Consider the following 14327-nt stretch of genomic DNA (forward strand, 5'->3'; position numbering starts at 1 on the left):
TTCATTATAGAAACACTAACACTATTCCTCTTCCATATCTTCACTGATACTTCTCCTATTTCCATCCTGTTGAATAAACACTTTAACCCCTCAAACTGAGCCTAGGACTCACGTTCAGATTAGACTATTGTAATGCATTAACAGCTAAAAGTGAAGCACCAGAAACACAATCATTCAGGTTTAGCTTAAATCACAATGATGCAATGATAAGGCCATTCAAAGACATGAGGAGAGAGAAAGAGAGAGAGAAGGAGGGAGCAACAGAGAGAGCGGGATACAGACAGAGAGAGAGATCAAGGAAGGGAGGGAGAGAGAGAGTGGTGGGAAGGAAAGAGAGAGAGGGGGTCTGGGGAGCGAGAGAGAGAGGAGAAGAGAGAGACGGGAAGAATGAGAGAGGGGGAGAGCGATAGAGGTGGGGGGAGATAGAGAGAGAGAGGAGAGAGGAGAGAGAGAGAGGTGACAAAAGAGTAAGAGAGAGACTAAGCTCACTTCAGATAGGCTGAAATGAGTTCTCCTCTTCATAGATCATGTCCTATTCTCCCAGAGCCATACCCCTCCTGCCTTGTGTGTCCCTTGAATTCTCACAGAACGTTGACACAGCATATGATTAAAATATATATGCAGCGAGGTTAAAGCCACAGAAAGATCAAATGCTTTCTGAGGGTAGGCGAGAGAAAGAGAGAGACTGGGAAGGTGAATCGTCGCCTTGGGGCAAAAAGAGAACATTTATATTGCAATTCAATGGAGAGAGACGAGCAGGACTATTCATAAAAATAGAGGTTTATTCCCTGAGATTCCACCTAAAGAAATTATTTGGAATTCCTGCATTAAACAGCAGAGATGCCATCTGGGCACATAATTCCACGTCTATTCCACGTTGGTGAAAACAATACTGATTCAACCAATGTGTTCCCAGTGGGATAGTTATGTCTCCAGAATAAGGAGAGAGATACATTAAAGGAATTAGACTAATTCGACCAAGAGAGGGGACTAAAACATGTACTTTTCATTTCCATCGAACCTTTAATATCACAGGTTAGGTCTCACTGAGCTGCAATCTGTTCTACCGGGAAGAGCTGTTCTTCAGGGTACTGTGCCTTGCAAACCTTGGATTTGGTTTGTGAACAGCGTTTGCTTTTCCCCCCAAACACATTTAAAGTCCTCTCCTTTCTGAGTGCCAGTCCAGTGGTGCCTATCTATGAATCCTCTGAGGTCAAAACTAGGACCCTTCGTTTTAACTTCTGGTCTAGAAGTGCTTCATTTGATGAATATTGCTAATTCACCCACAGAAAGATTGTCCGTTAAAAACATTGATTTAAAAAAAAATACTCTCTTACTGCTGTGGGGTTGTGGGGAGAAATAAGATACCACTTTAGTGACAAAACTTTCTGAAAACTATTTTATTTGCCCTCTTCTTTCACTCTTTGACAAAGTGAGTCTGACAGAAATCTAATCATGGATGCCAAAATGACATCGTCAGCTCGTGTTCAAGAAACACAAACAAGAAGCACAACCAGATGAAGCTCGGAAGGGATATGTTACCTCGGTGATGCAGAGACTATGAATATGTTACCTCGGTGATGCATAGACTATGAATATGCAAACAATCAAAGAAAGTGTGAATGCAAGCACTTTCTTTCAGACTCAAAAGTGTGTGTGTGGGTGGAATAGAGAGAGAGAACAAAGAATAGAAAGAGAGAACAGAGAGAGCGAGAGAATAACCCCAGTTGGAAACAATGAATTTGCAATTTCACTGACGTGTTCAGTGGTATCATGAGACAGAATATTGAGAGAGATAAAAAGAAAGTTAAAAAGAAAGATAGAAATTGTACTTACATTATAGGATAGAATACAGTAACACACTGAGACTTACATTACAGGGTAGAATACAGTAACACACTGAGACTTACATTATAGGATAGAATACAGTAACACACTGAGACTTACATTATAGGGTAGAATACAGTAACACACTGAGACTTACATTACAGGGTAGAATACAGTAACACACTGAGACTTACATTACAGGGTAGAATACAGTAACACATTGAGACTTACATTACAGGATATAATACAGTAACACACTGAGACTTACATTATAGGATAGAATACAGTAACACACTGATACTTACATTATAGGATAGAATACAGTAACACACTGAGACTTACATTACAGGGTAGAATACAGTAACACACTGAGACTTACATTATAGGATAGAATACAGTAACACACTGAGACTTACATTATAGGGTAGAATACAGTAACACACTGAGACTTACATTACAGGGTAGAATACAGTAACACACTGAGACTTACATTACAGGATAAAATACAGTAACACATTGAGACTTATATTACAGGGTAGATTACAGTAACACAATGAGATGTATATTACAGGGTAGAATACAGTAAAACATTGAGACTTATATTACAGGGTAGAATAAAGTAACACACTGAGACTTACATTACAGGGTAGAATACAGTAACACATTGAGACTTACATTAGAGGGTAGAATACAGTAACACATTGAGACTTATATTACAGGGTAGAGTACAGTAACACACATACTTATATTACAGGATATAATACAATAACATTCTGAGACTTACATTACAGGATAGAGTACAGTAACACACATCCTTACATTACAGGGTAGAATACAGTAACACACTGAGACTTACATTACAGGGTAGAATACAGTAACACACTGAGACTTACATTACAGGGTAGAGTACAGTAACACATATACTTACATTACAGGGTAGAATACAGTAACACACTGAGACTTACATTACAGGGTAGAATACAGTAACATTCTGAGACTTACATTACAGGATAGAGTACAGTAACACACATACTTACATTACAGGGTAGAATACAGTAACACACTGAGACTTACATTACAGGGTAGAATACAGTAACACACTGAGACGTATATTACAGGGTAGAATACAGTAACACACTGAGACTTATATTATAGGATAGAATACAGTAACACACATACTTATATTACAGGATAGAATACAGTAACATTCTGAGACTTACATTACAGGCTTGAGTACAGTAACACAAATACTTATATTATAGGATAGAATACAGTAACACACATACTTATATTACAGGATAGAATACAGTAACATTCTGAGACTTACATTACAGGCTTGAGTACAGTAGCACACATACTTATATTATAGGATAGAATACAGTAACATTCTGAGACTTACATTACAGGCTGGAATACAGTAACACACATACTTATATTATAGGATAGAATACAGTAACATTCTGAGACTTACATTACAGGCTAGAATACAGTAACACACAGATATAGAAATGGAACACCTCCAAACACACTCATGAATAGACAACAACACAACCATCCAGCAGCAACATCCATAACTGACATAGCACCAACATACAAAATAGTGTGTGCACCACAGACAGACAGCACCACAGACAGACAGCACCACAGACAGACAGCACCACAGACAGACAGCACCACAGACAGACAGCACCACAGACCGACAGCACCACAGACAGACAGCACCACAGACCGACAGCACCACAGACAGACAGCACCACAGGCAGACAGACAGCACAACATGTTTTTATTTTATTTCACCATTATTTAACCAGGTAGGCAAGTTGAGAACAAGTTCTCATTTACAATTGCGACCTGGCCAAGATAAAGCAAAGCAGTTTGACACATACAACAACACAGAGTTACACATGGAGTAAAACAAACATACAATCAATAATACAGTAGAAAAATAAGTCTATATACAATGTGAGCAAATGAGGTGAGATAAGGGAGGTAAAGGCAAAAAAGGCCATGGTGGCGAAGTAAATACAATATTGCAAGTAAAACACTGGAATGGTAGATTTGCAGTGGAAGAAAGTGCAAAGTAGAAATAGAAATAATGGGGTACAAAGGAGCAAAATAAATAAATACAGTAGGGGAAGAGGTAGTTGTTTGGGCTAAATTATAGATGGGCTAACATACAGGCAGACAGACAGCACAACATACAGGCAGACAGACAGACAGCACCACAGACAGACAGCACCACAGACAGACAGACAGCACAACATACAGGCAGACAGACAGCATCACAGGCACCACCACAGACATACAGACAGACAGACAGCACCACAGACAGACATACAGCATCACAGACACCACCACAGACAGACAGACAGACAGACAGACAGACAGACAGACAGACAGACAGACAGACAGACAGACAGACAGACAGACAGACAGACAGACAGACAGACAGACAGACAGACAGACAGACAGACAGACAGGATTTCATTTTGAGCTCCAGAACCTGTCATTCAGCTTGGGGCATACAGACACAATGTACAATCACACAATCAGTCCACTAAGAGAGGAGAGATCCCTCCATCTCTGTGGAACAGTATTAATCACACAATCAGTCCACTAAGAGAGGAGAGATCCTGCTCTGGGTAAGAGTATCCATTTGGCCTGGGAGCTGCCAGATGGATAGAACATTAACCAGGCCCAGAAAGTCGAGCCCCTCTGCCTTTCCTGAGAGTAAAGAGAGAGATGCTTGGAGGTTGTGGTGGTAGGGGGAAGGAAAGCGAGGAGGTGAGGGGGGAGGAAAGGGGAGGAGGGGAAAAAGGGGAGGGGAGGAGGAAGGAAAGGGGAGAAAGGGGGGGTCCTCTGTACCTCATGCTGTCCCCCCTACCTCCTTCTCAAGTCCCCCTTCACCGGACCTCCCAGCTGACAGGCAACATCACCTGTCAAAGTACTCAGATAATTGGAGATGAATCCGGTCTCTCGCTCTCTCTCTCCCCCTCTCACACGCACACTCTCTTCTCTCTCCCTTCTCTCTGCCCCCTCTTTCTCACCCCTCTCTCTCACCCCCTCTCTCTCTCTCTCTCTCTTGCACTCTATTCTTCTCCCGCTTTATCTCTCTCAGAATCGATCTCTCTCTCCCCCTTTCCCCTCCCATTTATCTGTCTGTCTGTCTGTCTGTCTGTCTGTCTGTCTGTCTGTCTGTCTGTCTGTCTGTCTGTCTGTCTGTCTGTCTGTCTGTCTGTCTGTCTGTCTGTCTGTCTGTCTGTCTGTCTGTCTGTCTGTCTGTCTGTCTGTCTGTCTGTCTGTCTGTCTGTCTGTCTGTCTCTTTCCTCCTCTTCCCCTCCCCTCCCTCTCTCACTCTCCCCTTCTCTCTCTGTTTCTCTGCCTTCCTTCACTATGATCTCCATCCAACAGGTTCAGGCACAGCAGACCAGCCCAGGCCATAGAGGAGGAAGAGGATATATACAGGGACTGGCTGGAGAAACATGTTGCCTCAGTGATTCCTCTCACTGACCAGAGAGGACAGGACAGTGTGTGTGAGTGTGTGTGTTTACAGTTGTGTACTGCACTGTAAAACACAAAGAATATCCTGCGTCTTGTCTTCCCCAGGAGGATGACAGGTCAGGTTGTTCTTTAGCAAAGCCAAAACCATACGGATGGAACAATGGATATTGTGAAAAGCACTGGTCTTCCTAAACCAGCTGGGGAAACCGTCCCACTGCTGCCACTAAATGTGTGGTGTATCGTCCATCCATCTCATATACATCTCGTTGTTACACACTTTAATTTGATAAGATCCTTTATAATGTGCATACTGCTTATCATTCCAGTTCTACAGATGATTCCAAATGACTCTCTGCAGTAAAAACCAAACAGGTATGTCAGTTACATTTGAGTCATTTAGCAGACACTCTTAACCAGAGAGACTTACAGTAGCGAGTGCATACATTTTCATCCATACTGGTCACCCGTGGGATTCTAAAACCCAACCCTGGCATTGCAAGCACCACGCTCTACCAACTGAGCCACACAGGACTGTCACGTAGCAGAGCAAGTAGAAGTGAAGAAGAGTATAGAGTATATATACCACGGTAGAATCATATACCTGTATATACACCACGGTAGCATCATATACCTGTATATATACCACAGTAGAATCATATACCTGTATATATACCACGGTAGAATCATATACCTGTATATATACCACGGTAGAATCATATACCTGTATATATACCACGGTAGAATCATATACCTGTATATATACCACGGTAGATTCATATACCTGTATATATACCACGGTAGAATAGTATACCTGTATATACACCACGGAAGCATCATATACCTGTATATATACACCACGGTAGAATGATATACCTGTATATACACCACGGTAGCATCATATACCTGTATATACACCACGGTAGAATCATATACCTGTATATATACCACGGTAGCATCATATACCTGTATATACACCACGGTAGCATCATATACCTGTACATATACCACGGTAGAATCATATACCTGTATATATACCACGGTAGCATCATATACCTGTATATACACCACGGTAGCATCATATACCTGTATATACACCACGGTAGAATCATATACCTGTATATATACCACGGTAGCATCATATACCTGTATATGCACCACGGTAGCATCATATACCTGTATATACACCACGGTAGAATCATATACCTGTATATATACCACGGTAGAATCATATACCTGTATATATACCACGGTAGCATCATATACCTGTATATATACCACGGTAGCATCATACACCTGTATATATACCACGGTAGCATCATATACCTGTATGAATACCACGGTAGCATCATATACCTGTATATACACCACGGTAGAATCATATACCTGTATATATACCACGGTAGAATCATATACCTGTATATATACCACGGTAGCATCATATACCTGTATATATACCACGGTAGCACCATATACCTGTATATATACCACGGTAGCAACATATACCTGTATATATACCACGGTAGCATCATATACCTGTATATACACCACGGTAGCACCATATACCTGTATATATACCACGGTAGCATCATACACCTGTATATATACCACGGTAGCATCATATACCTGTATATATACCACGGTAGCATCATATACCTGTATATATACCACGGTAGCACCATATACCTGTATATATACCACAGTAGCACCATATACCTGTATATATACCACGGTAGCACCATATACCTGTATATATACCACGGTAGCACCATCTACCTGTATATATACCACGGTAGCACCATATACCTGTATATATACCACGGTAGCATCATATACCTGTATGAATACCACGGTAGCATCATATACCTGTATATATACCACGGTAGCATCATATACCTGTATATATACCACGGTAGCACCATATACCTGTATATATACCACAGTAGCACCATATACCTGTATATATACCACGGTAGCACCATATACCTGTATATATACCACGGTAGCACCATATACCTGTATATATACCACGGTAGCACCATATACCTGTATATATACCACGGTAGCATCATATACCTGTATATATACCACGGTAGCATCATATACCTGTATATATACCACGGTAGCACCATATACCTGTATATATACCACAGTAGCACCATATACCTGTATATATACCACGGTAGCACCATATACCTGTATATATACCACGGTAGCACCATATACCTGTATATATACCACGGTAGCACCATATACCTGTATATATACCACGGTAGCATCATATACCTGTATATATACCACGGTAGCATCATATACCTGTATTTGGCTATCTTTACCCTTGAGTAAAAAAATTGTCCTCCCTCAAATCAGAATGTATATCAATATTCTGTACAAATTATTCTACACGTCTCACAGTAGCAGATTCCATCTCGGTTTACCCTTGTTAGCCAAAGCAAAAGGAATTATCTGTGTAGGCTGGATCAGGGTTCACCCCATGTCATTTCTTTCTCCCTACCTCTTTCCCTCTCCCTCCCTCTCTTTTTTCTCCCTCTCTCCCTCCCTCTCTCTCTTTCTTCATCTCTCTTTCTGCTATCTCTCTCTGGTATCTCTCTCTCTCTTTCTGGTCTCTCTCTCTCTTTCTGGTCTCTCTCTCTCTTTCTGGTCTCCCTCTCTCTGGTCTCTCTTTCTGGTCTCTCTATCTCTCTCTCTGGTCTCTCTCTCTCTCTTTATGGTCTCCCTCTTTCTGGTCTCTCTCTTTCAGGTCTCTCTCTCTCTATCTCTCTCTCTCTGGTCTCTCTCTCTCTCTCTTTTTCTGGTCTCTCTCTCTCTCTCTCTCTCTGGTATCTCTTTCTGTCTCTCTCTGGTCTCTCTCTCTCTCTTTCTGCTATCTCTCTCTGGTCTCTCTCTCTCTCTCTCTCTCTCTCTCTGGTCTCTCTTTCTGTCCCTCTCTGGTCTCTCGCTCTTTTTCTGGTCTCTCTCTCTCTCTCTCTCTGGTCTCTCTTTCTGTCCCTCTCTGGTCTCTCTCTCTTTCTGGTCTCTCTCTCCCTCGATGACACGATATGTCATCCTGCATTGAGCAGGGGTGAAAACACAGTTTATTCCACATATCAGCTGAACAGGAGGCAGCAAACCTACACCCTGAGAAAATATTTGTTTGCTGCAACGGAAATCCGATATCATCCTGGCTTGTTTTCAAATCTCAGGCCAGTCCAGGCGGTCTATGCCATGTGGAGGACTGATTTATGTGAGTGAGTTTGTCCATTTAAAAGGTGGATAAACTCTCTAAACAACTCTGTGAATGTTGTGCAGTATGTCTCTCCTTCAGAGTCTACAGAGATCCATTGGAACAAGCTGGGCAAACAGAACCGAATCAGGTGGTGCGTTTGATGTATATTCTCTCATGATAGACTATAAACACCGGCACGTCCATGACCACACCTCTGGTTCTCACATAATACAAACCACCAACATTTATTTATCTTTGACTTACAGTAGCTCAGGTAAAGCACAATGCATCCATTAGTATAACCACTAGTACACTTAATATAGTAAAAGTCCATTAGTACATTCATGTAAGCCTACTCTCGTGTCTCTATAGTATATCTCCTAAAGCCAGAGCCTGTTCCAATAACGTGTTCAGTCACACAGCCTCTACTCTGACTGGCAATTCCAATTATCTCAAGTAAAGAACACTACGCAGCCATTAGCTTGATCATTAGTACACAACCTACAGATGTTGGATCTTAATTTGATCACCCTGTTGCAGGAGAACTAGAACGTGTAGTGTATTTGATATTTTAAAAGGATTCTGAAGTTTGAAATTTCCACTTTGAAATTTCAGACTTGATTTTATATCACAAAAATGTATCAACCCCTAAAAAAACTTCCCTTCATTATAATCCACAATATAATGATTCAGATGTTCTTGTTGCTGCAGGATTCTTCTCCTGCTGTAGCAAACTGACTCAAATGAAGATCCTACACCTGTGCTGTCCTGTATGCCTTTAAGCCAGAGCTTAATGGAAACCGCTCCAACAGAGCACAGCCACATGGCCTGAGGGATCAGGACTTCAGTCAATTCCAAAACAAAGCAACATGATCACACACTGACTGACAGACTCGTACAGTAACTGGTGTCCAAATAGACCTGGCCAGACTACCCTCTAGTCACACCCAAGATGTCCCCGGCCCAGCAGGCCCAACTCAACTCACTCTGTGTGTCTCCCTCCTCTAGCTATCAGTGAGCAGGTAGTTTCAATGAAAGGAGAGGGAACCGAGGAAACACACAGACTTGCCGGTCAGCGACTAGAGAGATAACGCCCATTTCGTGGATACTAGCAATGCTTTGGCGGACAACAAAACTGCTGTCATGCATACTGTTTGAAGGATACACCCATGAGGGGAGATCTGAATGACTCGATCGGTGATTATCTCAACAAGTGCGAGGCCAGTGTAATGAAACTACCCCCCAGTCACACCCAAGTGTCCCCCTGGCCCAGCCTGGCACTACTCACTCTGTTGGCTTGATGAGGGGGCTGCTCCCCAGCCGGAATGATGGCCGCTCCTCTGTCACTGCCCCCTTTCTCAGGAGAAACTTTTCTGTCAGATCAAAACCTGAAAAAAAAGAGACAACAGGATGAGAAGGGCTGGTTTAAACTCAAGAAGTCTGCTTCACTGACATAGATTTAGCCTAGTCCTGACCTGGAATAAAAAGGCTTTCTCTGGAGATGATCTGTGCTCAGCATACTGGTACTAGGTATTACAAGGTGTTGTTTTAAACTCCAGTACGGTAATACAACAATATGGATGGAGTCAGGACTTTCTAGATTTACATCAAACTACTGTCCAGTTTGATCCATTTCTATGGTACAATGTAGTTAATTTATGCATAATTACTTCAAAGACAATAGATTTGACCATCAGTGCTCCCTCAAACAAATTGGTGCATGGCACCTCTGTTAGCGCAGGCTCAATTACAGAGTATTTCTGTTCTGTGTTACATAACCTGTGAACATATTCATGTTTTTCACGACACGTCTGAGACAAGAACGTTATTACCCCCCTGGATCAGAGCCAAACAGAGTGAGTGCGTCCTAAATGGCACCATATTCCCAATATAGTGCACTACTTTTGACCAGAGCCCTATGAGCCCTGTTCAAAATTAGTGTACATATTGGGAATAGGGTGCCATTTGGTATGTAACCATTGAGAGAGAGATGGATTTATTTCAATTGAGGGAGGTGTACACCATAACACTGTAATTCTTACCGGTGAATTCTGGCTGTGGACCATTTAAACTGTAGGAAAACCGGTCCTTGTCTACTTTCAATGGAGGACATCTAGAGTTGTCTAGAAAACAGGAATCATATCATCAGCCATACAAGGTTCATATTCATTGAAGTAAAAATTAAGATGCAGACAGCAAACAAGTGCAGAAAACCTTCTCAACACTTCAGTCATCAAAGACTAAAACTTTGAGATCTGAGGTCCGACAGCGAGATTGATGATTTGGCACATAACCATTGGTTGATGTGCACAGCAGGACTGCAATATAGTTAGCCTGTGACGTGACCAGTGTCTTTCCATGTGGATGGGCACTTCAGTCACTCACCACATCAGTGAGAATGTCTTGTTAGCCACCACTATCCACCCATTCACTAGGATTCACCTTGCATCCCAAATGGTACCCTATTCCTTATATAGTGCACTACTTTTGACCAGTGCCCTATGGGGAACAGGGTGCCATTTGGGCCGCAGACTCACACAGCCCAGACAGGGATGTAGAAGTGTTGTTAATTAGAGGTGGTGAAAGAGGCCTAACTCTAACTTTTTCTATGTAGTCATGTTTTCTCTTGGAGACTGGGGCGCGGCTACAGGGTCGTGTAGCAAAACGTTTCACAACGTCGTGCAATGGAAAACACTAACGGGTGTTTCTTATTAGACAAGTTCAAATAATACCACTTCCCAGTTTGTCTTTTTGTGACGGTTTTCTTCAGTTTCGTGCCAACTGAACATGACCCTATACTGTAACTAAAACTGAACATGACCCTATACTGTAACTAAAACTGAACATGACCCTATACTGTAACTAAAACTGCAAACAAATGACTTGCCATGTTCCTGTCTGCAAAATCTGGCCATGATCATCTACTGTGACAACACCAATGTTAGCCCAACGTTATTGGAAGGGCATGCTAGTACTACTCAAAAGTCAACTAAAACGGGTAGCAATAACCTGTAATGCAGTTATCTTTTAGCTATATGTATTTCAAGGGATGTAAACAATAGCATACTGCCTGTTTCAGACGATATCTTGAGCACAACCACATAGCCTAGCCTAGTGCGTGCTATGAAATATAAATTCCAAAAATGTGTGTACCACATAGCTCCCAAAATGTCTTCCCACTGTAAACTAAGCCTAAGGAGAGTGTCTGTGAGATCAAAGTCATCTTGGTGTTGGTGACAGTGTCCTTACATGCCACAGGAGGTTGGTGGCTCATTGGTAGCCTAGCGGTTAGAGTGTTGGGCCAGTAACTGAAAGTCACTATTTCAAATACCCAAGCCGACAAGGGGAAAAATATGCCGATATACCCTTGAGCAAGGCACTGATCCCTAATTTGCTCCAAGGGCGCCATACTACTATGACTGACCCTGTAAAACAACACATTTCACTGGACCTATCTGGTGTATCTGACAATAAAACATATTTTGTTGTTATGGAATGGTGTCTAACTCATCAATCACAGGGTTTCCATGGTTTCCATGTGTTTGATACCATTCCATTCACTCCATTCCAGCCATTATTATGAGCTGTCCTCCCCTCAGCAGCCTCCTGTGTTAGATACATACCTATTCTTTCGTTCACTGCCATTCCAACAGTGCAAGGAATGGTATGTACGATCCAGAGGAAAGCTGCCCATTTTAGCAAGCAACTCATGTCTTCTCTGATGCAAGAGAAAATAGTTCTTCAAAACCTAAAATAAAATACAAGTTAGTTATTCAAATAGTAGGCCTACATCTTACAGTAAAATATGAATGCATTACATACATTTGTTTTAAAATTAATTAAATTAATCAAGTCTGTGAAGTATTAGTAATCTATTACACAGAAAACTGTAAAATGAGATGCGCCTTTTCTACCCCATAACGAAAAGTGTGTACTGAAAACGTAATGTGTGTCGTATCACAGTTGAAAATAACCAATGTTCCGCTGCAGACCTCAACTGAAGGCGTAAGAGCAAGGTGCGAAAGGTCCACTGCAAGAGTTGCTGCGTTATTATGGCGCAATCATATCACCAGGAAAATAGGCTAAACAGTAGAGTCAAACTAGAGTATACCAAACTGAAACAAATAGAATGGGGTCGGCTATGTAGAAATAGTCTAAATTATGAATTTGAACCTGAACATAACTGTCCCGGGTCAGTATGACACAGATCACGTTCATAGTGAGATGAGATCACGCGCATGATGCCAACTGACAAAATACAACTTCGATGGAGAGATGCCAAATTCCTCAAACGTGCCAATCTCACAATTCAAACCAGTGATAATGTCTGTCGGACATTGAAAAGCGCCACAGCTATAACTCAGATTGTTTGGAACTAGCGGACGAGACACTCCGTGATAGTCTATTCCATTTATGCGGTATTCATATTTTGAGAAAGGCTCCTCAATCATTGGATATACTTACCAAATTACGCGTAATTATGCATTCCGTTCACTGCAGCTTAATACGGTTCTTGCGAGCATATGGAAAAACTGCATGCTACACAAGCGTTACATACAGTATAGCCTATTTACACGAACATAACGGAATGTTCCTAAATCATTTCGAGTGACTGAAGGCGTCCCGTAAAGCCAGACAAGTTCCAGAACATGAACTAAAGCTGTGAGCAAAACCACTAAAGTGCCAAACTACGACAATGCTAGACGCACTAACTAAGGACCCCTACTTATAAGTTCGTATCGATACATGACATTACAGAGCAGGATTTCAAGCAGACATTATTATTCAACCTGTAAATTATGAATATCAAACCAAACCGGTCTACTTACAATTGGTGAGAAAGTTTCCTCCAGCATAAAAACGCATTAATTCATGAACGTTTATGAACGCATGTTTGGCAAAATAGTCGGTTGCTATTCCAAAGTAGACTTGTAAAGAAATAAAAGTGAGAATGGGATCTCTTACTAGATCCTCGTGTCCTTATTAGTCGCACCGACTGACTGACCCTCCCACTCTCTCATTAGGCTACTGAAATGCATGGAGGACCCCAAGTCTGCCACCGGTGGAGCGTTACATTGGAAACGCTACACAATTTGGATGAGAAAATCATATTTATGCTTATTTAGTGATGAGATTATTGTTGTATGACTGAGAACATCACATACAGTCGGCAGTACATCTTTACTGTGAAAATAAACTGGTGCTCAAATTATGGAATGTAGTAATTCAATTATTTTATTTATTTTTTCTGTTTTCTTTTATCCACATTGTGTTAAATTAGAATTGGGAGCAAAACATTTCCTATGCCAACAATAATGTTCATAATGTATGGATTAAATACTGATGTATTGATCGAGAACATGAACTGGTGATGAAATACAGTACTTTGCAAGCTATAACCTCCAACTCAATGTTGCCTGATAGTCAATATTATGGGTTTTCTTGATGAGTTTGATCACCACCTTGAATTGTACCTGGGCTTTGCTAAATAGTTCCATAGGAGTTGGGGTCTATTTTAGTCTCAGACTCAAATGCCACAACAAAATGTTTTGCAATCTCCTTGAGGAGAATCTCCTTATGGTGCTGACGGGCTCATGTAGTTTTACACCAAGTTAGAATGAACCCTATGGTGCTGACGGGCTCATGTAGAGTTTTACACCAAGTTAGAATGAACCCTATGGTGCTGACGGGCTCATGTAGTTTTACACCAAGTTAGAATGAACCCTATGGTGCTGACGGGCTCATGTAGTTTTACACCAAGTTAGAATGAACCCTA

At 41.5% G+C, this 14327-nt stretch overlaps 1 protein-coding gene across 1 annotated transcript in view; it reads right to left on the bottom strand.

Moving 5' to 3' along the window:
• Positions 1-12262, bottom strand: part of LOC120035430 (collagen alpha-1(XIX) chain-like) — a 48613-nt gene extending 36351 nt beyond the window's left edge. Inside the window, exons 1-3 of the mRNA XM_038982175.1 lie at positions 12175-12262; positions 10594-10674; positions 9840-9939 (exon numbers count right to left, since the gene is read on the bottom strand). Of these exons, the coding sequence (XP_038838103.1) occupies positions 9840-9939; positions 10594-10674; positions 12175-12262 (269 nt within the window). The remainder of the gene's footprint in view (positions 1-9839; positions 9940-10593; positions 10675-12174) is intronic.
• Positions 12263-14327: the final 2065 nt, after the last annotated feature.

Source organism: Salvelinus namaycush, unplaced genomic scaffold (assembly GCF_016432855.1).
Source record: "Salvelinus namaycush isolate Seneca unplaced genomic scaffold, SaNama_1.0 Scaffold1056, whole genome shotgun sequence".
Lineage (NCBI taxonomy): Eukaryota > Metazoa > Chordata > Actinopteri > Salmoniformes > Salmonidae > Salvelinus > Salvelinus namaycush.